Below are 23,129 nucleotides of genomic sequence, written 5' to 3' on the forward strand. Positions count from 1 at the left end.
CACAGAGGCAAGAGCTGGCCTCAGCGACTGACTGTTACTACGTCAGCTGTCACTGTAGAAGTGGCTGATACCTCATTAGCACCTTACATGTGTAGCACAGTACAGAGATGCTTCCAATTGCTGCTGCAGCACAGCAGTCAAGTGCGCATGTTATTTATGGCCAACATATGTGGTACACTTTGATAGAGAGTAAATACTTACAGTAGGCAACAATGTCACTAAAATTACAGACTGCCTGCAAAATAAACTAGCTCTCTGTTGTCACTTTGCGTGTGAAGTTCTGTTTCTTAATTTCGTACAAGTGTCTCTGTGCATTGAGTTTATTCACAAAATCTGTGGTGTTAAAAAGAAGATAGTTAGATGCTGGATGTCGCCAATACCAGGAGAAATGGACTGAGGGTTACTTCTTCACGATGTACAATAATAAAGTTGCTTGATTGTTGTGTAGCGAACCGTTATCTGTGGTGAAAGAATATAACAAGAAAAGGCACTTTTCTACGAAATGTAATGCTCAACAACAGCTTAATGCGCAACTGTGAGAAGACAAAATTAAGTTACTAATTTCAAATTTGGACAAGCACAATTTGGTTGAAGCTACTTCTATAGTAAGCAAAAATTTTGCAATGTCAGTAAAGCCCTTTTCTGAAGTTGAATTCGTGAAGGAGTGCATCTTGGACATTGCAGATGTACTATGTCCTGATAAAAAAAAAAAAAAGTGTCTGAACAAATAAGTTTGTCACGAGGAAAAGTGGTTCGACGAACTGGGATGGTGGCTGGTGACATTAAAAAACAGTTTGTGTAATCGTGCTGCCACATTCAAAGCATTTTCCACTGCTTTGGACGAGAGCACTAATTTGTCAGTCCCAGCTCAATTAGCGATTTTTGTTCATGGCGTAGATGTGGACTTCAAAATAACAGGAGAATTATTAGCATTACAGCCAATAAAAGGAGCCGGCCGGAGTGGCCGTGCGGTTCTAGGCGCTACGGTTTGGAGTCGAGCGACCGGTACGGTCGCAGGTTCAAATCCTGCCTCGGGCATGGATGTGTGTGATGTCCTTAGGTTAGTTAGGTTTAATTAGTTCTAAGTTCTAGGCGACTGATGACCTCAGAAGTTAAGTCGCATAGTGCTCAGAGCCATTTGAACCAATAAAAGGAACCATTAGTAGTCATCATCATCATCATCATCATCATCATTTAAGACTGATTATGCCTTTCAGTGTTCAGTCTGGAGCATAGCCCTCTTATAAAATTCCTCCATGATCCCCTATTCAGTGCTAACATTGGTGCCTCTTCTGATGTTAAACCTATTACTTCAAAATCATTCTTAACCGAATCCAGGTACCTTCTCCTTGGTCTGCCCCGACTCCTCCTACCCTCTACTGCTGAACCCACGAGTCTCTTGGGTAACCTTGCTTCTCGCATGTGTGTAACATGACCCCACCATCTAAGCCTGTTCGCCCTGACTGCTACACCTATAGAGTTCATTCCCAGTTTTTTCTTTGATTTCCTCATTGTGGACACCCTCCTGCCATTGTTCCCATCTACTAGTACCTGCAATCATCCTAGCTACTTTCATATCCATAACCTCAATCTTGTTGATAAGGTAACCTGAATCCGCCCAGCTTTCGCTCCCATACAACAAAGTTGGTCAAAAGATTGAACGGTGCATAGATAACTTGGTCTTGGTACTGACTTCCTTCTTGCAGAAGAGAGTAGATCGTAGCTGAGCGCTCACTGCATTAGCTTTGCTACACCTCGCTTCCAGTTCTTTCACTATGTTCCCATCCTGTGAGAATATGCATCCTAAGTACTTGAAACCGTCCACCTGTTCTAACTTTGTTCCTCCTATTTGGCACTCAATCCGTTTATATTTCTTTCTCACTGACATTACTTTCGTTTTGGAGATGCTAATCTTCATACCGTAGTCCTTACATTTCTGATCTCTAGCTCTGAAATATTACTTTGCAAACTTTCAATCGAATCTGCCATCACAACTAAGTCATCCGCATATGCAAGACTGCTTATTTTGTGTTCACATATCTTAATCTCACCCAGCCAGTCTATTGTTTTCAATATATGATCCATAAATAATATGAACAACAGTGGAGACAGGTTGCAGCCTTGTCTTACCCCTGAAACTACTCTGAACCATGAACTCAATTTACCGTCAACTCTAACTGCTGCCTGACTATCCATGTAAAGGCCTTTAATTGCTTGCAAAAGTTTGCCTCCTATTCCATAATCTTGTAAAACAGACAATAACTTCCTCCTAGGAACCCGGTCATATGCCTTTTCTAGATCTATAAAGCACAGATACAATTCCCTGTTCCACTCATAACAGTTCTCCATTATTTGCTGTAAGCTAAAGATCTGGTCCTGACAACCTCTAAGAGGTCTAAACCCACACTGATTTTCGTCCAATTGGTCCTCAATTAATACTCGCACGTTCTTTTCAACAATACCTGAGAAGATTTTACCCACAATGCTGATTAAAGAGATACCTCTGTAGTTGTTACAATCTTTTCTGTTTCCATGTTTAAAGATTGGTGTGATTACTGCTTTTGTCCAGTCTGATGGAACCTTTCCCGACTCCCAGGCCATTTCAATTATCCTGCATAGCCATTTAAGAGCTGACATTCCACTGTATTTGATGAGTTCCGACTTAATTTCATCCACCCCAGCTGCTTTATTGCACTGCAATCTATTGACCATTTTCTCCACTTCCTTAAATGTGATCCTATTTCCATCATCATTCCTATCCCATTCTACCTCGAAATCTGAAACATTACTGATCGTATTTTCACCTACATTGAGCAACTCTCCAAAATATTCTCTCTATCTGCCCAAGCCATCCACAGGATTCACCAGCAGTTTTCCTGACCTGTCCAAAATACTTGTCATTTCCTTCTTACCTCCCTTTCGAAGACTGCTAATTACACTCCAGAATGGTTTTCCAACAGCTTGACCCATAGTCTCCATCCTGTTTCCACAGTCTTCCCAAGATTTCTTCTTGGATGCTGCAATTATCTGTTTGGCTTTGTTTCTTTCTTCAACATAACTTTCTCTGTCTACCAGAGTTCTAGTATGTAGCCATTTTTGATACGCCTTCTTTTTCCTTTTACAGGTTGCCTTGACTGTGTCATTCCACCAAGCTGTTTGCTTCATCCTACTTTTACACACTGCTGTTCCAAGACATTCTTTAGCCACTTCTAGTACTGTGTTCCTGTACCTTGTCCATTCCTTTTCCAATGACTGTAATTGACTACATTTGATTAACTGGTACCTTTCTGAGATCGCTGTTATGTACTTGTGCCTGATTTCCTTATCCTGAAGTTTCTCCACTCTTATCCTCCTACATATGGGCCTGACCTGCACTTTTGGCCTCACAATCCCAATTTCACTGCAGATTAAATAATGATCAGTGTCATCAAAGAATCCCCTGAATACATGTGTGTCCCTCACAGCCTTCCTGAAGTCCTGATCTGTTATTATATAGCCAATGACAGATCTGGTTCCCCTGCCTTCCCAAGTATACCGGTGAATGTTCTTTGTTTAAAAAAGGAGTTTGTGATTACTAAGCCCATACTGGCACAGAAATCCAAGAGTTGTTTCCCGTTCCTGTTGGCCTCCATATACTCTCCAAATTTATCCATAACCTTTTCATACCCTTCTGTTCGATTTCCAATCCTGGCATTACAATCACCCATGAGCAGAACACTGTCCTTGTCCTTTACTCTAACAACAACATCACTGAGTGCCTCATAAAAACTATCCATCTTATCTTGATCTGTCCCTTCACAATGCGAATATACTGACACAATCCTAATTTTCTTGCTAGACACTGTCAGATCTATCCACATCAGTTGTTCGTTTACATACCTTATTGCAACTACGCTGGGTTCCATTTCTTTCCTGATGTAAAGCCCTGCACCCCATTGTGCTATTCCTGCTTTGACTCCTGACAGGTAGACCTTGTATTCTCCCACTTCCTCTTCTTTCTCACCCCTTACGCGAATGTCACTAACAGCTAAAACATCCAGCCCCATCTTACTTGCAGTCTCTGCCAGCTCTACCTTCTTCCCAGAGTAGCCCCCATTGATATTAATAGCTCCCCATCTCATTACCATTTGTTTGCCAAGTCGTATCTTAGGAGTCCCTGGTTTGTCAGTTAGAGGTGGGACTCCATCACCTCCAAAGGTACGAGGCATTTTGCTCTGATTCTTGCCGGCATCATATTTAAAGTACCAGGGAAGCAGGTTGCTAGCCTTACTTGCCCCGAGTCCCATTGGGTTTTACCCCTAACGGTTGAGGGACTAACCGGTGGATTTGGTAGTCTTTGCCGTATGAGCACAAAGGTGACCACGACTCAGAATATGTCCGAGATGCCCAGCCTTCTTCCAAAGTAACTGGTATCCCGACTGTCGGGACCACTTACTTGGCTACTCATACGTTGCCCGTGGTTCATGAACTAGGACATGTCTACAGGAACCCACACCATGAACCACCATTAATGGTGAAGATATTTTTTGCGAAGTTGAAAAAAATCATCAAAATGTTCAGCCTGCAACAAACTCAACTCGCTGGAGTTTGTTCCGATGGAGCACCTGCGATGCTCGGTCCATGAAAGATTTTATCAACTTATTAAATGAAAAATCTAGTGAACTATATTGATGAAGAAATTTTGACAATTCTGCACTGCGCTATTCCCCAACAAAATTTGTGTGCTACGTCAATTAAAATGAAACATTGCAAGGGCGTGGTTAACACAAGCATCAATTTTTAAGTCCCACACACTAAAATCACCACCACTGTTTGAACAACTGTATTTCGACAACCTACGCTCTGAACGTGAAAATTTAGCTTACCATTGCAAAGTAAGAAAGCTGAGTATGGGCAAAATACTAAAATGTTTTTATGATCTTCAACAAGAAATAGCAGATTTTATGGCTATCCAGGGGAAACCATTGGCTGAAACAAATGATCCCCAATGGATTTGTGAGTTAGCATTTCTGTTTGACATCACAGCTCACTTAAACGACTTAAATTACAAACTCCAGAAACAAGGGCAGTTAATTCGCAAATTATGCAGCCATCTGAAAGCTTTTCAGACAAAGATGCACTTATGGGAAATGCAGATGGGAGCTGGAAACTGTTACCACTTTCCTAAAGTATACAACTCATGAAAATGTTGATTATGTTACTTATGCTGATGAGCTGAAATCCTTATTGGCACAATTTATCACAAGATTTTCTGATTTCAGGACTACAGACAGCATGTTCGCTATATTTGCTAACCAAATGACTTGTGATGTAGAAAAGGCCCTGAAAAATCTTCAAATGGAATTTTTTGAACTCCACGAGGATTTGTTTTTAAACTCTAAATTTGAAAAAGTAAACCTGGTTGAATTTTATTAAACTCATTTGATTGAAGAGAAATATTTGCAGCTGAGATCATTTGCAAAAAGGAAAATTTGTCTTTTTGGAAGCACATACAAATGTAATTTTTTTCTCTTATGAAAACAATTAAATGCAACAAACGTACAAGGTTAACAGACGACAACCTGGAAATTACCTTAAGACTCATTATCAGTGACATAAAACCAGATACCAACAATCTTGTGTTAAAAATTGGAACTTGGAGCTCACATTAATCTGCTGTTGGATATTTTTTTAAATCAATAAACCACTGGAAATGAAATGATCATATGGCATCGTGGCCACGATGCCCCATCCAGGGAGTTTGGCCGCCGTATTGCATGCCCTTTTTAGGTGACACCACATCGGCTACTTGCGAGTCAATGATGATGAAGGACAAACAATACCCAGTCCCCCGCCGGGAATCAAATGTGGACCCCCTGCGTGGTAGGCAATAAACCACTATAAATACATTTATTAAGTGTATCTTTTCAGCTTCCCTAATGGTTGATGGCAAAATTTGTGTGTTCAGTGTACTGGATGTAGACAAAGTTCCATGTTTCACATGGGTTTCTGTGCAATCACATGATCTTGAAAAATTTTATTTTGGATTATGAGTTATTACAATGAATTGTAAGGAACCAAGACTCAGAGTTCAAGTACAGCACGAAAATAAATACAATCATGTTAAGACGGGGTGCCGTGTATTGTCACAGTCACAGATGGCAAAATTCCGCCTTATTTACTAGGCAAGCTGCTGTCAAGCCAGGTGAGTTTCCTTTTGGCTGTATGGCCTTGTTTTTGTATGTTACAATGTATGATGATATTCATGTTCTCTTGAAAAGGTTAGGGGTGAGTCCAAATATATTTATTTGCAAACTTGCATGTCACAGATGTTTTCGAACTTGTGTATTAGAGGCGCTGCTATTGTGTTACACGAGTACTGTCTTCTTATTGACTGTACAGTCTGTAAAACCTGTTCTGTCATTGGTGTGAGCAGTTTTGGCCTTTTTCATGCAGTGTAAACAACATACAATCTGTGTGTACCATTTAGTAATGATTCAAATTTCACATAGAAGTCAGAGGCCATCACATGTTCAATACTACTATCAATACGTCAATATAATGATTGTGTGCAGGGTGAGTATTATTGTTAACACTAGAAATATCAAGGAACAGTACCAATGCCATCCAAAATATTCTCAATATTACCAACACGTACTGAGCATGTGAGGATAATTATTATCAATTTCGCAAATCGCCATTCTGTTTGTGTGTTTACAGTTCTTTCTTGTATAAACATTAGTCACTAATTCTTGTCTGTTGTCGACATATTAGAACACTGCAGCTGTTGAAATTGTGAGTAATTTATAATTAGTTACCTGCAACCAGTTACTTTTATAGGAATTTATTTCTCCGTAACGACATTTCAAGATGCCTGGCATCCCATCTTCATATAGTTTCATTTATTTACATATCATGAGCATAGTTTCTTTACTAACAGTATTGTACAATTTTCCAATGGAAGTTTTAAGGCAGCTTTTGTGAAAAGTCATAGATAATGACACATTGTTTACAATGTGCAAATAAATGAAAACATGAAGACTGGGTGAATATAAACTTACATATAACAATGCTATTTTCGAAATACAATTTGTTGGCATGGCTTGTTTGGAAAGGTCTGTTATCCGGTCTGTTATCCGGTCTGTTATCCGGAAAACATTAACATCACATACCCATTACCTTTGGCTTTACATGTTAGAAGCATTCCTGTCACATCATGTGACAATGTGGCCCGCAAGATGACATATGTATGTGGATCCGTTGCCCATGTCTGGTCTAACATGTCAAATACTTTTGGCTGATGAAGGAATGTGTCTAAAGCTCATTGCACGAGATCTTACCTCAGCTTTTGTCAAGAAACCATGGCCTCCAGTAGTGGATGCTTTTCTTGTGTAACTGATGTTGTGAGGTTGGAATATTGTTTGTTTTTTATAAAGTACTATATTGTAACAGTAGCAGCAGATTCAAACATCTTGGTAAAGACATAAGACTTGCCATGTCCGTGGATTTTTTTTTTTCACCACCTTCTGAAATAGTGGTATATTTATTACTGTTTCAAATTAGGCTGGATTTCATGTTCCTTCCTCAAACTATGGATTTTCAATATTGGAAAGAGCTTACTGGATGTACTACAAACATTTCCATAGTAAACGAACACATACTGTATCGTGCTCATCAGAGTTTACATTTTTTCCTTACAATATTATCTGTTTCTGTAACTATCAACAGAGATGTGAAACAGGTATTCAAAGGAGTATATGTTGCGGGAAGAGTGAGACTAGCGTGATATTTGCCACAATGATATGTGTCATCATAGAAAGCAAAACACAAAGAATAGACAGTTCTCCAACAGTGACTGACTGGTGTTGCTGCACAGTGGTAACAGATAGCATGGTGCTTTCTGGTGCACAAAAAAGGGTTTATAGAAACAAACACTACACTGTTTTACAAAGACATATTGAAAGTAAGAGTGTCCCAGGCTGTAGCAGTACTGCAGTGGAATGACTTTCTCTCATTCAGGCTATAATGCAGCCAATAATAACAGATGCCAAAAGATTGGTTAACATTCTTTTGGCATCTGTATCTGCATCTACATCTACTTAGATATTCTGCAAGCCGCCGTACAGTGCATGGCACATGGTACCCAGTACAACTACTAGTCATTTCCATTCCTGTTCCACTCACAAGTAGAGCAAGGGAATAACAACCATCTATATGCCTCCATACGAGCCCTAGTTTCTTGTACCTTATCTTCGTGGTCTTTATGCACAATGCATGTTGGCAATAGTAGAATCATGTGGCAGTCAGCTTCAAATGCCTGTTCTCTCACTCTCTCTATCAGTCTATATTTGGTGAAGATGATGTCACTGGAGAAGGGAGAGGCAATGGACTCCAGGACATCACCCATGAAGAATAATAAAATAATTACTCCTTGTAAACATAATAGAACTAAAAAAAATAAAACTGTAAATAGGCAACCTTGGTCACAGTCAACAACTAGTCAATTGTAATGTTATGTATTTAAGGCTCATCAATATAATTATTTTAAAGAAGCATTTTGCAGAAATCTCTATTCGTTATTACTTATAGTGTTCTTCATTGCACCTATGTAAGAATTTTATGCTGGAACATGTGTGAGCACATGATGCTGTATTTCTACAGACGGATCTAAGAAAAATCTACAGATGTATGAATGCAAAAGTTATTTTTATCAAAATAGGTTGCTTACACAATTAATATCATTACACAGACTTAAACTTTGACATATTTGTTGTAAGGTAAAAACAATTCTTCATCATCATCACTATTGAGGACCAAATGTCTCCTCGCAGTATCAGAGGGAGAATGACGTAAGTAAAAACTGTCTTTGTAGTCAGTGAAAACAGAGCCATAAATTGTAGTCACCCTTAAATGTACCACTGAAAGTAAGCTATTTTGTTATTCAGGAGTTATAAACTTTTTAATCTCCTGTAAAGAATTTCTGGGAAAAGAAAATTGTTGAAAACAAGTATAAATGAAGGTAAGTATAGCTGCACCTTTTGAGTGTGTGCTACTGAAACATTATTAGTAGCAAACTAACAATGCGCATTCCACATGACGTTATATGACACACATAACTACATGAGTGGATGCAAACAGAATGGATTTTCAGCAAGTGCACTGTACCACCGCAAACTTCAAAACAGGGATTAATTTTGTTTTGTTCTACAAAGCTATACCTTGCAAGGCTTTGTAAGGGCATTCATGCACATCTGTAAACTTAGAACATCAGGCAGAAGGAAAGATAAATTAATATCCATACATTTTCCATGTTGCTAAAAATGTTCAACTTTCTAGGGGTTATTTTGTGTCTGACTATACACAATAAAAATTACAGAAATCAGGAAACTGGGAGTAATGGGTGGAAAAATAGGACATACCAACATCTAATGAGATGATTAAAACACAAAAAAAAAAAAATATTCATGCAGTATCATTTAGTTCAACATGATGCTTGCACCTGAATTTCAAAGTTTCATCTAAATCTTCGTAACAGAAGGCAGTCAATGACCACTTCCAATATAAAATGAAACTTAGTGTGCTTTTGAATAACTTACAAATAGTTTATTTCATAATATGTTCACAATATTTCCAAGTTAACATTGTACCTGTTTAAAAAAAAATGAGCTAGCATAATAATCTTTGTACACTAAACTAATAAACAAGTGAGCATTTGCTCATAAAGTCATAGCTAACACTGAAAGTTAAGTTAATTGAATGCCTGATATTTACCTTCTTTGGCATGTGAGATGACTTAGGCCTCCTGTAAGTAGGGATGAATTTTTCCGCAGTTGACTGAACCCGTCGAATATCAAAGTCCTGATCCACACGACTCACAGTCTGTAACCTGTTTTCCAAAATGTGTCATTTAAAAGGAACTTTTAGTATGTTATGAAATTTGATATTATTAATCAGGCATTAATAATAGTGATAATACTATAAAGCATACAAGAAATATTATGAGCAGCACCAAACACTAACTACTAGATACAACCAAGCTGCAATATTGAAAGGATGAGCACAGAGCATTGCTATTTGACTGGTGGCTCTATGTGCAACAGGGACTCTTACAATGAACAAGGCCAAAGAAAAATATTGAAAAGAAATTCTGGATCCCATCAACGAAAACAACTACTGAAGACAACAGAATCACAAGCTGTACATGGAGAAGATTACATGACAACTCAGAAAAGGAGAATTGCCTTTCATGGCCACATGACATGGATGAGACTTGGAAGGAAATCTAAAAGGACACTAACCCAATTTCAATATAAGAAAACCAAATGGACATGATTTCAAGACGTTGAAATAGATCTTTGAGAACTGGAAATTTCTGCTAAAGCTACCCATGGACATAATCCACTTAAGAAGCACCTAAAAACACATAGAGGGTTCTGGGGATAGCTGGAGCTGAAGATTGGGAAGGCTCGGACCCAAGAGATAAACGAAATCCCCAGAAATGAATGAAGGAACAATAGGTGGCAATTAAAGCTCGGAAAAAGAAGCAGTTGAATTGGTGTCATCCCTAGCTGGCTGAAATGATGAAGACGGCAATAATTAATATATGTAACTGATCTGTTACCATTTATGGCTAGTTTGTGCTCTTCTCTTGAAGTGTTTTTGGTTAAGGATGTCCACACAAAGGTAAAAGCTACAGAGTGGACCCTTGCATTTTTTGTAGTTGATGTGCAATATAAGATACAAAACAGGACAGAAAATGAGCTTTCCATATGCTTTTAGGTTCCCTATGTTAGTCACTCAAGTACTTCTTAACTAATAGAACCCAATATGTTGTTCTTGACAGCAAGTGTTCATCAGAGATAAGGATATCATCAGGAGTGCCCCAGGGAACTATGATAGGATCCCTGTTATTTTTCTACATACAGAAATGATTTGGTGGGCAAATTATGCAGCAGTCTGCAGCTTTTTCCTGATGGTACTGTGGTGTATAGGAAGGTGTTGTCATTGGGTGTATGTAGGAGGATACAAGATGACAACATTTCTAATTGGTGTGATGAATGGCAATTAGCTCTAAATGTAGAAACATATAAGTTAATGCAGATGACAGAGTCACATTGATTAAATACCTATGTGTAACACTGCAAATCAATATAAAACAAACCGCATATAGGGCACTAATACAAGCCATTGTTGAGTATTGTTCGAGTGTTTGGATTCCGTACCAAGTCATATTAAATAAAGACATCGAAACAATTCAGAGGCGCGCTGCTACATTTGTTACCAGTAGGTCTGAACAATAAGCAAGTATTACTGAGATGCTGTGGTAACTGAGACAGGAGTGACTGGAGGGAAGAAAACATTCTTTTCAAGAAGCACTACTGAGAAAATTTAAAGAACTGCCATTTGACACTGACTGCAGAAGGATTCTTCTGCCGCCAAAGTACATTATCATGAAGATAAGATTACAGAGATTAGGATTTGTTCAGAGGTATACAGACAGTAGTTTTTCCCTCACTCTACTTGTGATTACAACAGTAAAGAAAATGACTCCACCATGCATCATACAGCAGTTTGCAGAGAATATATGTGTAGATGTAGAAAATGAAAGTACAGTAACATATGTAACCACTACCGATGAAAAAATATTTCAAAAATGTACAAATTTTCTTCATGACTACTTTGCTAATGACATGCTGTGAAAACAAAAAAAAGGGTGCAAAAACCAACCTGTAAAAATGCATTGTTACTAGCAACTTAATTTTCAGGAAAGCAATTGAGACAAACCAATCAAAATGCACACTTTACTTTTATGCCTACAATACATAAACAACTATAAACTTTGTACTACACTGTACAAAAATAAATTTGACCAACAGAAGATGACACATAGGTGCTGAAATATGTCTGGGTGAATAAAAAGAAATAACTACTGTTTTGCATAATCCAGGTTTTATAATGTACATAATATGCCACAAAATATTTGTTGGACTGCATAAGGCACAAGCATACAATACAGATCACTGCACGCGGCCACAACCTTTACTCTGTATTCAAATTCATGGGCCTCACCAACTCTCAACAACATTATCACCTTTCAACCTAATCTGGGTCTAGAACTATACTACAATCTGTTGTGGTGGTTTTGTGTGTGTGTGTGTGTGTGTGTGTGTGTGTGTGTGTGTGTGTGAGAGAGAGAGAGAGAGAGAGAGAGAGAGAGAGAGAGAGAGAGAGAGAGAGAGAGAGCAACAGGTACCAATATGTATCAGATGCAGCACAGATATGTTCAGTGCCTGACATACTTAAAAATGCAGAAGGGACTTTGGCAGTACCAATCCTTTGATCACAGCATATGACATACCACACAAGGAAATGGGGCCTGAGTGTCATTGCAGAAGCTAGTTCTAAAAGAACTTGCACACTTCTGTCCACGATAATGTGTCCTTTGTGGAGTAAGGAAAGTCAGAAATTGGTAGAAGGACTTAAAACTACATAGTAGTCACTACATTCAACTAAGCAAACTAAGCATTTTGGGGCACACTGATGGCACCTATTTACGATTTAGATCTTCCACTTACGCATACCAGAAAATTATGGACGCTTGTCGAAAAGGTACTATTCACATTTATCTCAGGAGCTTGTGCCAGTTTCCTGAGATAACACTACGTTGTTGCATTTTATAAAGAACTAGATTCAATCATACATGACACTACACGTCTGTACCATGACTTTTTCCCAGTCCTTGCACTGTGCATTAATTATTTGCCATCCAATGGGGCTAAATGTGTTACTTATTCCATCCCTGTTGTTCTTACCTCTGTTCTTCACTAGTCACATAGAGATCACCTGGTTTATGATACATATTGTGATTGTCATATGCTTTCTTGCAATAAAATAATGCATCACATGTGGTGCATTTTATTAAATCTCTGAAACAAAACAGAAAATGCCACATTCGTTTTAACCGACTAAAGTTAGTAATACTTATTCTTTCAATTATTGGTTTAACTACTTACTCAGGCACACTATTCCTCTCTGCCTCTGAATGTTGGCGTTCTAAATGTTTCTGCAAATTGAACTTCATAATATATTCAAATCCACATAAATGACAATAGTAGACAGACTGTGCTTCTCCTGCATTATTAAGTTTTATCTTCTTACTTGGAGGAGGAGTAGCCACTGGTTGAAAGAAAGCTACAATTCTGGGAACATAGAGAAAACAAATCACAATACTAATTATCATTAAATACAAATTAACTAATTTTCTAACAAGGTTCACTTTATCCCTAACACATCTTGACAAGATCATTGTTAGCGACACACAAAGAATCAATACCTGAAATATCGTTCCCTTATCTTACAGTATTAACATCAGACTTCTTTTCATCTGTAAAATACTCGTGCATCTCACAAAGAACATGATAAAATTATGCAGTAAGCTGATGGAGTGATACCATTTGTGAAGCACACATGCCATGTTTTTTCATATACATTTGGTATTATTCCAACACATAATCTACACTGGGAGATAATTAGATTGATGTTTTTGACTTGATCTATAAAGAATACTGTGACAGTTCATTTAGCGCAACACCTGCTGCAAAACGAAAACATTCAGACTCAGTTCTAGTCTCAAACAAAGTTGTAATATATTGCATTGATTTATCTTCTAGAATGGCATTCCACCTCATAATGAGAATTTCCCTACGACAAGGAGACAGAATGACTGGCCAGTGCTTATATCCAGGAGAGGGACCAGAAATTGGGGATGTGGTGGGGTGGGGTGCGATGGGATGGGGTGTGATGGGGTGAGGTGGGGTGGGGTGGGGTGGGTGGATAGGAGAGAGGGGGAACAGGGAGGGGGAACGGGGAGGGGGGAGAGGGAGAGAGAGGAGGGGGAGGGGATATTAGTTTCTGTTAACAAATTCTCTTTCTTGGGTGTTAGAATTTCATTACTTATTAAATTACTTATTTTTATTTTTTTCCTGTTTTCTCTTTTTTAATGACCCCCATCTCGTTTCTCCTTTTTCTACTACATCTTAATTGCATTATTCATTCCACTTTCACTTTCTCTTTATTTTTAATACATCTTGACTAAATTCAGACCCTCTATTATCTCTGAACTGAAGCTGGCAAAGTATGTGCAAAAGTACTATGTTTGATCCCCTACTCTTTCTCTGACACTCTCTTTTCTCTTAGCCTCCTCTCTACCTCACAACAGATAAATCCCATACTAGGATCAGCCTGCCATCTTTTTCCAATCTTCCCCAGTCAATCCTGCTGCCATCCACGGAGAAGGAAATACTCAGTCTTAAGTCTCGTTTGAAGCAGCTCTCCATGCTGGTCTATTCTGTGCACATCACATCATCTCTGAATAACTACTGCAACCTACATTCATCTGAATCTGCTTACTGCTTGCATGCCTAGATCTCCTCCTACAATGTTTACTCCTCACACTTCTGTCCATTACCATACCTACTACCCTTTGATGTCTCAGCACATGTCCTTTCAATTGACACCATTTTTTACTCATGGTATGACACAAATTTCTTTTTCACCCCAATTTGATTTAATATGCCCATTAACAAATAAAAAATAAGTTTCCATTTGCCACACCAATAGCAACACGAAAGACATTGCCATGTAACACACTATTGAAATGAAATAACTGAGGTTCAAATTCCAGGCACATTAGAAATGCACGCAACACAGGTAATTATAATACATAAACAAACTCACCCTCCCCTCCATGAACGATGGACCTTGCCGTTGGTGGGGAGGCTTGCGTGCCTCAGAGATACAGATAGCCGTACCGTAGGTGCAACCACAACGGAGAGGTATCTGTTGAGAGGCCAGACAAACGTGTAGTTCCTGAAGAGGGGCACCAGCCTTTTCAGTAGTTGCAAGGGCAACAGTCTGGATGATTGACTGACCTGGCCTTGTAACACTAACCAAAACGGCCTTGCTGTGCTGGCACTGCGAACGGCTGAAAGCAAGGGGAAACTACGGACGTAATTTTTCCCAAGGGCATGCAGCTTTACTGTATGATTAAATGATGATGGCGTCCTCTTGCGTAAAATATTCCAGAGGTAAAATAGTCCCCCATTTGGATCTCCAGGCAGGGGCTACTCAGGAGGACAGCGTTATCAGGAGAAAGAAAACTGGCATTCTACAGATCAGAGTGTGGAATGTTGGATCCCTTAATCGGACAGGTAGGTTAGAAAATTTAAAAAGGGAAATAGATAGGTTAAACTTAGATATAGTGAGAATTAGTGAAGTTCGGTGGCAGGAGGAACAAGACTTTTGGTCAGGTGAATACAGGATTATAAATATAAAATCAAATAGGGGTAATGCAGGAGTAGGCTTAATAATGAATCAAAAAATTAGGAGTGCAGGTAAGCTGCTACAAACAGCATAGTGAACGCATTATTGTGGCCAAGATAGACACGAAGCCCATGCCTAATACAGTAGTACAAGTTTGTATGCCAACTAGCTCTGCAGATGATGAAGAAATTGAAGAAATGTATGATGAAATAAAAGAAATTATTCAGATAGTGATGGGTGATGAAAATTTAATAGTCATGGGTGACTGGAATTTGGTAGTAGGAAAAGGGAGAGAAGGAAATGTAGTAGGTGAATATGGATTGGGGGAGAGAAATGAAAGAGGAAGCCGCCTGGTAGAATTTTGCACAGAGCACAACTTAATCATAGCTAACACTTGGTTTAAGAACCATGAAAGAAGGTTGTATACATGGAAGAACCCTGGAGATACTAAAAGGTATCAGATAGATTATATAATGGTAAGACGGAGATTTAGGAACCAGGTTTTAAATTGTAAGACATTTCCAGGGCAGATGTGGATTCTAACCACAATCTATTGGCTATGACCTGTAGATTAAAACTGAAGAAACTGCAAAAAGGTGGGAATTTAAGGAGATGGGACCTGGATAAAATGAAAGAACAAGAAGTTGTACAGAATTACAGGGAGAGCATAAAGGAACAATTGACAGTAAAGGGGGAAAGAAATACAGTAGAAGAAGAATGGGTAGCTTTGAGGGATGAAGTAGGGAAGGCAGCAGAGGATCAAGTAGGTAAAAAGACGAGGGCTAGTAGAAATCCTTGGGTAACAGAAGAAATATTGAATTTAATTGATAAAAGGAGAAAATTTAAAAATGCAGTAAATGAAGCAGGCAAAAAGGAATACAAACGTCTCAAAAATGAGATCGACAGGAAGTGCAAAATAGCTAAGCACGGATGGATAGAGGACAAATGTAAGGATGTAGAGGCTTATCTCACTAGGGGTAAGATAGATAATGCCTACAGGGAAATTAAACAAACCTTTGGAGATAAGAGAACCACTTGTATGAACATAAAGAGCTCAGATGGAAACCCAGTTCTAAGCAAAGAAGGGAAAGCAGAAAGGTGGAAGGAGTATATAGAGGGTCTATACAAGGGCGATGTACTTGAGGACGATATTATGGAAATGGAAGAGAATGTAGATGAAGATGAAATGGGAGATACGATACTGAGTGAAGAGTTTGACAGAGCACTGAAAGACCTGAGTCGAAACAAGGCCCCCGGAGTAGACAACATTCCATTAGAGCTACTGACGGCCTTGGGAGAGCCAGTCCTGACAAAACTCTACCATCTGGTGAGCAAGATGTATGAAACAGGCGAAATACCCTCAGACTTCAATAAGAATATAATAATTCCAATCCCAAAGAAAGCAAGTGTTGACAGATGTGAAAATTACCGAACAATCAGTTTAATAAGCCACAGCTGCAAAATACTAACACGAATTCTTTACAGACAAATGGAAAAACTAGTAGAAGCCGACCTCGGGGAAGATCAGTTTGGATTCTGTAGAAATACTGGAACACGTGAAGCAATACTGACCTTACGACTTATCTTAGAAGAAAGATTAAGGAAAGGCAAACCTACGTTCCTAGCATTTGTAGACTTTGAGAAAGCTTTGACAATGTTGACTGGAATACTCTCTTCCAAATTCTAAAGGTGGCAGGGGTAAAATACAGGGAGCAAAAGGCTATTTACAATTTGTACAGAAACCAGATGGCAGTTATAAGAGTCGAGGGGCATGAAAGGGAAGCAGTGGTTGGGAAGGGAGTAAGACAGGGTTGTAGCCTCTCCCTGATGTTATTCAATCTGTATATTGAACAAGCAGTAAAGGAAACAAAAGAAAAATTCGGAGTAGGTATTAAAATCCATGGAGAAGAAATAAAAACTTTGAGGTTCGCCGATGACATTGTAATTCTGTCTCAGAGACAGCAAAGGACTTGGAAGAGCAGTTGAATGGAATGGATAGTGTCTTGAAAGGAGGATATGAGATGAACATCAACAAACGCAAAAAGAGGATAATGGAATGTAGTCGATTTAAGTCGGGTGTTGCTGAGGGAATTGGATTAGGAGATGAGACACTTAAAGTAGTAAAGGAGTTTTGCTATTTGTGGAGCAAAATAACTGATGATGGTCGAAGTAGAGAGGATATAAAATGTAGACTGGCAATGGCAAGGAAAGCGTTTCTGAAGAAGAGAAATTTGTTAACATCGAGTATAGATTTAAGTGTCAGGAAGTCATTTCTGAAAGTATTCGTATGGAGTGTAGCCAAGTATGGAAGTGAAACATGGACGATAAATATTTTGGACAAGAAGAGAATAGAAGCTTTCGAAATGTGGTGCTACAGAAGAATGCTGAAGATTAGATGGGTAGATCACATAACTAATGAGGAGGTGCTGAATAGGAATGGGGAGAAGAGAAGTTTGTGGCACAACTTGACGAGAAGAAGGGATCGGTTGGTAGGACATGTTTTGAGGCATCAAGGGATCACCAATTTAGTATTGGAGGGCAGCGTGGAGGGTAAAAATCGTAGAGGGAGACCAAGAGATGAATACACTAAGCAGATTCAAAAGGATGTAGGTTGCAGTAGGTACTGAGAGATGAAGAGGCTTGCACAGGATAGAGTAGCATGGAGAGCTGCATCAAACCAGTCCCAGGACTGAAGACCGCTACAAAAACAAGCAAACTCACAAATTAAGGACTACATAAATGTAATAGGAAATAGGAATAGACAGATACAGAAAAAAGAAGGGGCAAAGAGATGACAGATAGAGAGAAAAGGTACAAGCAAAGGGATGCATAGCTTGTGAAACCTCTCCATAAATAATGTGCAAATAGGTTTGAGGATGTAAGGATGAGAGCTCAGCATTAACTACCATTAACATATGTTGAGATTACACAGATGTTAGGTTTGTGCCAAGAACCCAGAAAACTTTGGAACTTTGAAAACACTAAACTCAACTCTCTAGTTATAAGTGTTTTTTGATGATTAATCACTTGGTTTGCAATAATAATATACAATTTTTGGAGAAAAAGACCTTCCTAAGCTTTCTGAAGAACTTGCAAGTTAGGTCATGGGGGGGGGGTTTAGGGTGCGGTGGGGTGAGTTGCGTTGCAGTGGGGAGGGGAGGGGAGGGGATGGGAAGGGTGGGGCGGGATGGGGTAGGGTGGAAAGGTGGGTCCGAGTAATCCACAAAGATGTTGAGATGAAAGATAGCTTCATTGGTTTCAGTGACATCTTACCTTCTAGCAGCCATAGCCCTCTAAATAGAAACAATTCCGCATGCAGAGGGCAATGGATACAATACTAATTTTGGTGTAAATTGGGAGTGTGTGTTCAGTTGCAGACACCAATTTTGCATATGATGGAGGTTGAGTACAGTGTATCACAGAGATATGATAGTTTGTACAACATGTTCAAAATGTCCCTCCATTATTAGGAAATAAGATGTAGTTAGCACAATTCCACTAAAACTTGTGTTAGGCAAGCCAGATGCTACATCTCTCTCTCTCTCTCTCTCTCTCTCTCTCTCTCTCTCTCTTTTACTTTGTGCCTTTCTCTGTCTTCTGAAAACTGGTAACCATTGCAAAGAGCAATTCTATCTTCAGAGCCAACTTGTAAACATCGCATGTATTGTTAATCTGTGCAATGACAGTAAATCTGTCTAATCATCACATTTCTGAGTAATAGGCTTAGTTAATACATTTGATGCATATTTCATCAAAGCATATGACTACAACAAACAATGCTGCGACAGGCAATCAGCAAAATTATCTTTATTGTTACACACTGAGAACATTTGCACTATGCGATAGAATAGCTCAGGTTCCTATTGTCAAATGCCATTGGTTTACAAGGTTTCTATTTGAATTTGTGACAGTTCTATGAGAAGATGCTACTGACACTGATGCAGTGATTTTGTTGGGCTTCATTCCAAGGCTGTCCTTCACTTGTCTAGTCTGGCCAAAACCAATACCACAGTCTGAGGTTCAGGCCGGGGTCTATGAGGGAACTGGCACCTGTATCCCTGGTACTGGTTCCTGGGATCTGTATTACGATTCTGACTCATCTGATTGAATCTGAATCATGAGTTGATCACAGATTTGTGGGAACCTGTGATGGAATATTATGATCTTAGTTTTACCGAAACCTGACACTGGTGCTGAGATCAACTTTCATATAGCTGTGTTGTTACAATCAGAAGATTCTCTGTGATAACAGAGGTTGTGGTTCCTTTGATGTGGTTGCATTTAGATATATGCTGATGATCCAAGCCTACAGGTAGTTCTGCTTTAACTATCCTGGCTGAACATAAAGATTGCATAGATTCTACATATTACAGACAAATAATTGCATTAGTGGGTAATGTGGCTCTAAGATACACCATCAGTAAATTAAACTGACTCTATGCTAGGATTTCATGGAAGTCACTAGAGTTTCACTGTAATGTGGCCTTTGCACTGAAAATGGATGAGCTGCTCACATTGAAATAGTTAGTACAATATGCAATTGGAATCCTACTCACATTTTGATTTCTAGGTTCAGTAAACTCTACATGTCATTTCACAACCAAACTTGTTCAGACAGTTGAATTTCTTAAAAAGAATTAACTAATATCTTACCTATAATAGCCCAGGACATCAAGTAAACTGATTATGCCTGGACTCATATGTAGGGACTGTCAAGAAAACTGTAATAGATATGACAGAAGTTGATTTTGATTCACAATTAAGAATAGCTTGTTCGCAGAACAATAATAGACTTTCATTCACCTAAGGCATATTCAGAAATGACAAGAAAGAAATAATGGAAAATCAAGGATGGAATAATGGCAATTTTATGAAATGGATAGATTGCTACATACCATACAGCAGAGCTGAGCAAAGTTATGGTCCAAATAAATCCCTTCAAAAAAGATTTCCTAAAACTAAAATTCAAATTGTATGCTAACAAATTCCTTTTCACAAAAATTCTTTTATTGCTATTGCCAACCTGCACTTTATAATCCCTCTACTTTGGACACTGTCAGCTATTTTGCTGCTCAATCAGCAAAACTCATCCACTACTTTTAGTGTATCATTTCCTAATTGAATTCGCTTATCATCACCTGATTTCATTCAACTACATTTCACTATCCTTTCTGATGATGTAAATAAAATAGAAAGAAACTTCCACATGGGAAAAATATGTCTGCTTGTGTCTGTGTATGTGCGGATGGATGTGTGTGTGTGTGTGTGTGTGTGTGCGTGTGCGAGTGTACACCTGTCCTTTTTTTCCCCTAAGGGAAGTCTTTCCGCTCCCGGGATTGGAATGACTCCTTACCCTCTCCCTTAAAACCCACATCCTTTCGTCTTTCCCTCTCCTTCCTGAAGAAGCAACCATCGGTTGCGAAAGCTAGTAATTCTGTGTGTGTGTGTTTGTGTGTTTTGTCTGCCGGCGCTTTCCCGCTTGGTAAGTCTTGGAATCTTCACTATCCTTTCTGTTTTACTTTGGTAGGTATCCACTGCTATAGGCTACAACTTTGTCTCACTTCCTTCTTAACCACCTTTTTCCTTCAATTCTTTTAACTATGCAACCAAGTGAGGTGGTGCAGTGGTTAGCACACTGGACTCACATTCGGGGAAGACGACGGTTCAAACCTGTGTCCGGCCATCCTGTTTTAGGTTTACTGTGATTACCCTAAATCACTTCAGGCAAATGCCAGGATGGTTCCTGAAAAAGGGCACAACCGATTTCCTTCCCAATACTTCTCTAATCCGAGGTCGTGTTCCATCTCTAATGACCTCATGGTCAACGGGACGTTAAACACCAATCTCCTCCTCCTCTTAACTACGCAGTCTGTTTGGTGTGATAATTCTTTAGTTAGTGCCTGTAAGATGTCACTTTCATGAAATTGGATTAAAAAAGGAGACACACAAATAAAATACTGATAAAATAATAACAAGGAAAAGGGCAGGGAATTGTGTCATGTGCAGGGACAGTTGTATGTGGGGCTCCCAGGGACTCAAACTCTACCCCCCACCCATCTACATTAAATGCATAAAGTACTTTTGAAAGGTTGCCTTAAATCTAGTGTAATATGAGAAAGGGTTAAAAGACATGGACAATATTGTGTATAGGTCAACAGAGATCAAACATCATTGCATGTGTGGGTTCTTAAGCTGGAGCATCCCTGGGGCCACAATTTCAGCAAAAGGCACTCCCTCCACCCTACCAGCTGCACAGATTTCTTATAGTCTTTGTCAAGATCACAGGTAAGCAGCAAAACCTACCTGCCTGGCAACTCACTTTAACCATTCCAAATGAATATCCATGTCATTTCAATAAAAGAAACTATTTCTGCAAACTCAAAACATAAAAAACATATTGCAGCCTCCTGCACCTTTAGCACCCTTTGCTTGCTATCCTTCCAAAAGACTTCTTTCTGTCAACAATGGCCATGGCAATGCACATAATTCGTACAAAAACTTTAATGTTATTTATCTTATCAAATAATATATTCCCAGTAACCTACGATCCACTATTGTCTTCCTCTGCCCACTATGACAACAAAACTTTGGAGCAGAAATGAACAGATATCACTTGTGCACAGATATGCTGTAAATATCAGTGCCATATAGTGTCTGCTACAGTATTCATTCATAAACATGTTAGGAAGGACACTGAACTCACTAAGAAGAAATTATTATCCCCTATGAAAAGAATTTTGAACCATGAGTAAAAAGACTCACTGCCATGTTTTAGCCACGTTTCTTACATGAATATCTTAAAGATGACCACTGTCAAATAGTTTGAAAAAATATGTACAGTGGTACATATGTGAAATATTTTACTTTCTTGAATGACTTTTGGCATGTTTATGCAAATTATCCCTTTGCGTCAAATTCTACTCACTGAAAATAAGGTAACCCTATTGCAATATCTCCATAGGCGTAACAAACTTTTATCTTTAAGTCTCAATGTTATATTCTTTTAGGTGAGCTGTTACTACACTCTCTACCTTTTCAGTCCTTACAGAAGAAACAGGAAAGACATAACTCATGAAATTTCATTGTGCATTGGGTTTTGAAACTTACAGATGCAGTATAGCATTGCTGACAAATACTATGAATGTGTACACAAAACAAGAGTGAAATACTGCTTTGTAATGGCGCTATGGATGGAGGAAAGAGAGAAAGGGGGGGGGGGGGGGGGATATCAAAGTTTTATCCTGAACAGAAAATATTCCACAGAGACAGACATTTTGGGTGTGCTACGCACATGGCTAACGAGTTACAATTGAACTCACAACATGCCTGGGTATGAGTTTGCTGGATGTCTCTAAAACTTCAAGAAATATCTGTATGAAGGCTTGTTATGAACATTTCCTGCTGCCTGTTTGTGTGTCACTGCAGATTGTCTATTGATGAGTAGTAGTATGTTTTTGTTTCGGAATTAAAACCTAGAAATTAGTCACTTTTGACTCCAGGGAAACTCTGAGCAACTTGTTATAAACAAAATAGTGTAGTGACCAACTAATGAAAGGTTGCTACAAAAAAGAAACAAATCATCCAAGTACAAAAATTAGTTGTAGGTCTTGTAACTTAGGTAGAGTAGCACAGTGCAGTCTGCTTTCGTCAGTTCGTTCAGAGGACATACACTTTGAGAAATCGCTGATTTCACATGCGCTGATTGTGAATCAGAGGGAAAAAGTGATGCAGTCATGTATCATCTATAAGCAAACAGCCCCAAATGCCGTTTGTTGAAGGCCTCAAATTCCAAGCAAGGCAGAGATCGGCAGAGGTCAAGAGGTCCAATG

General features: G+C 38.9%; 1 protein-coding gene across 1 annotated transcript in view; it reads right to left on the reverse strand.

The window, feature by feature from the left end:
- Positions 1–23,129, reverse strand: part of LOC126338945 (PR domain zinc finger protein 5-like) — a 58,711-nt gene that overhangs the window by 15,921 nt on the left and 19,661 nt on the right. The window contains exons 3-5 of the mRNA XM_050001591.1: positions 12,993–13,178; positions 12,792–12,905; positions 9,751–9,865 (exon numbers count right to left, since the gene is read on the reverse strand). Coding sequence (XP_049857548.1) covers positions 9,751–9,865; positions 12,792–12,905; positions 12,993–13,178 — 415 coding nt within the window. The remainder of the gene's footprint in view (positions 1–9,750; positions 9,866–12,791; positions 12,906–12,992; positions 13,179–23,129) is intronic.

The sequence above is a fragment of the Schistocerca gregaria genome, chromosome 1 (assembly GCF_023897955.1).
Source record: "Schistocerca gregaria isolate iqSchGreg1 chromosome 1, iqSchGreg1.2, whole genome shotgun sequence".
NCBI classification, from domain to species: domain Eukaryota; kingdom Metazoa; phylum Arthropoda; class Insecta; order Orthoptera; family Acrididae; genus Schistocerca; species Schistocerca gregaria.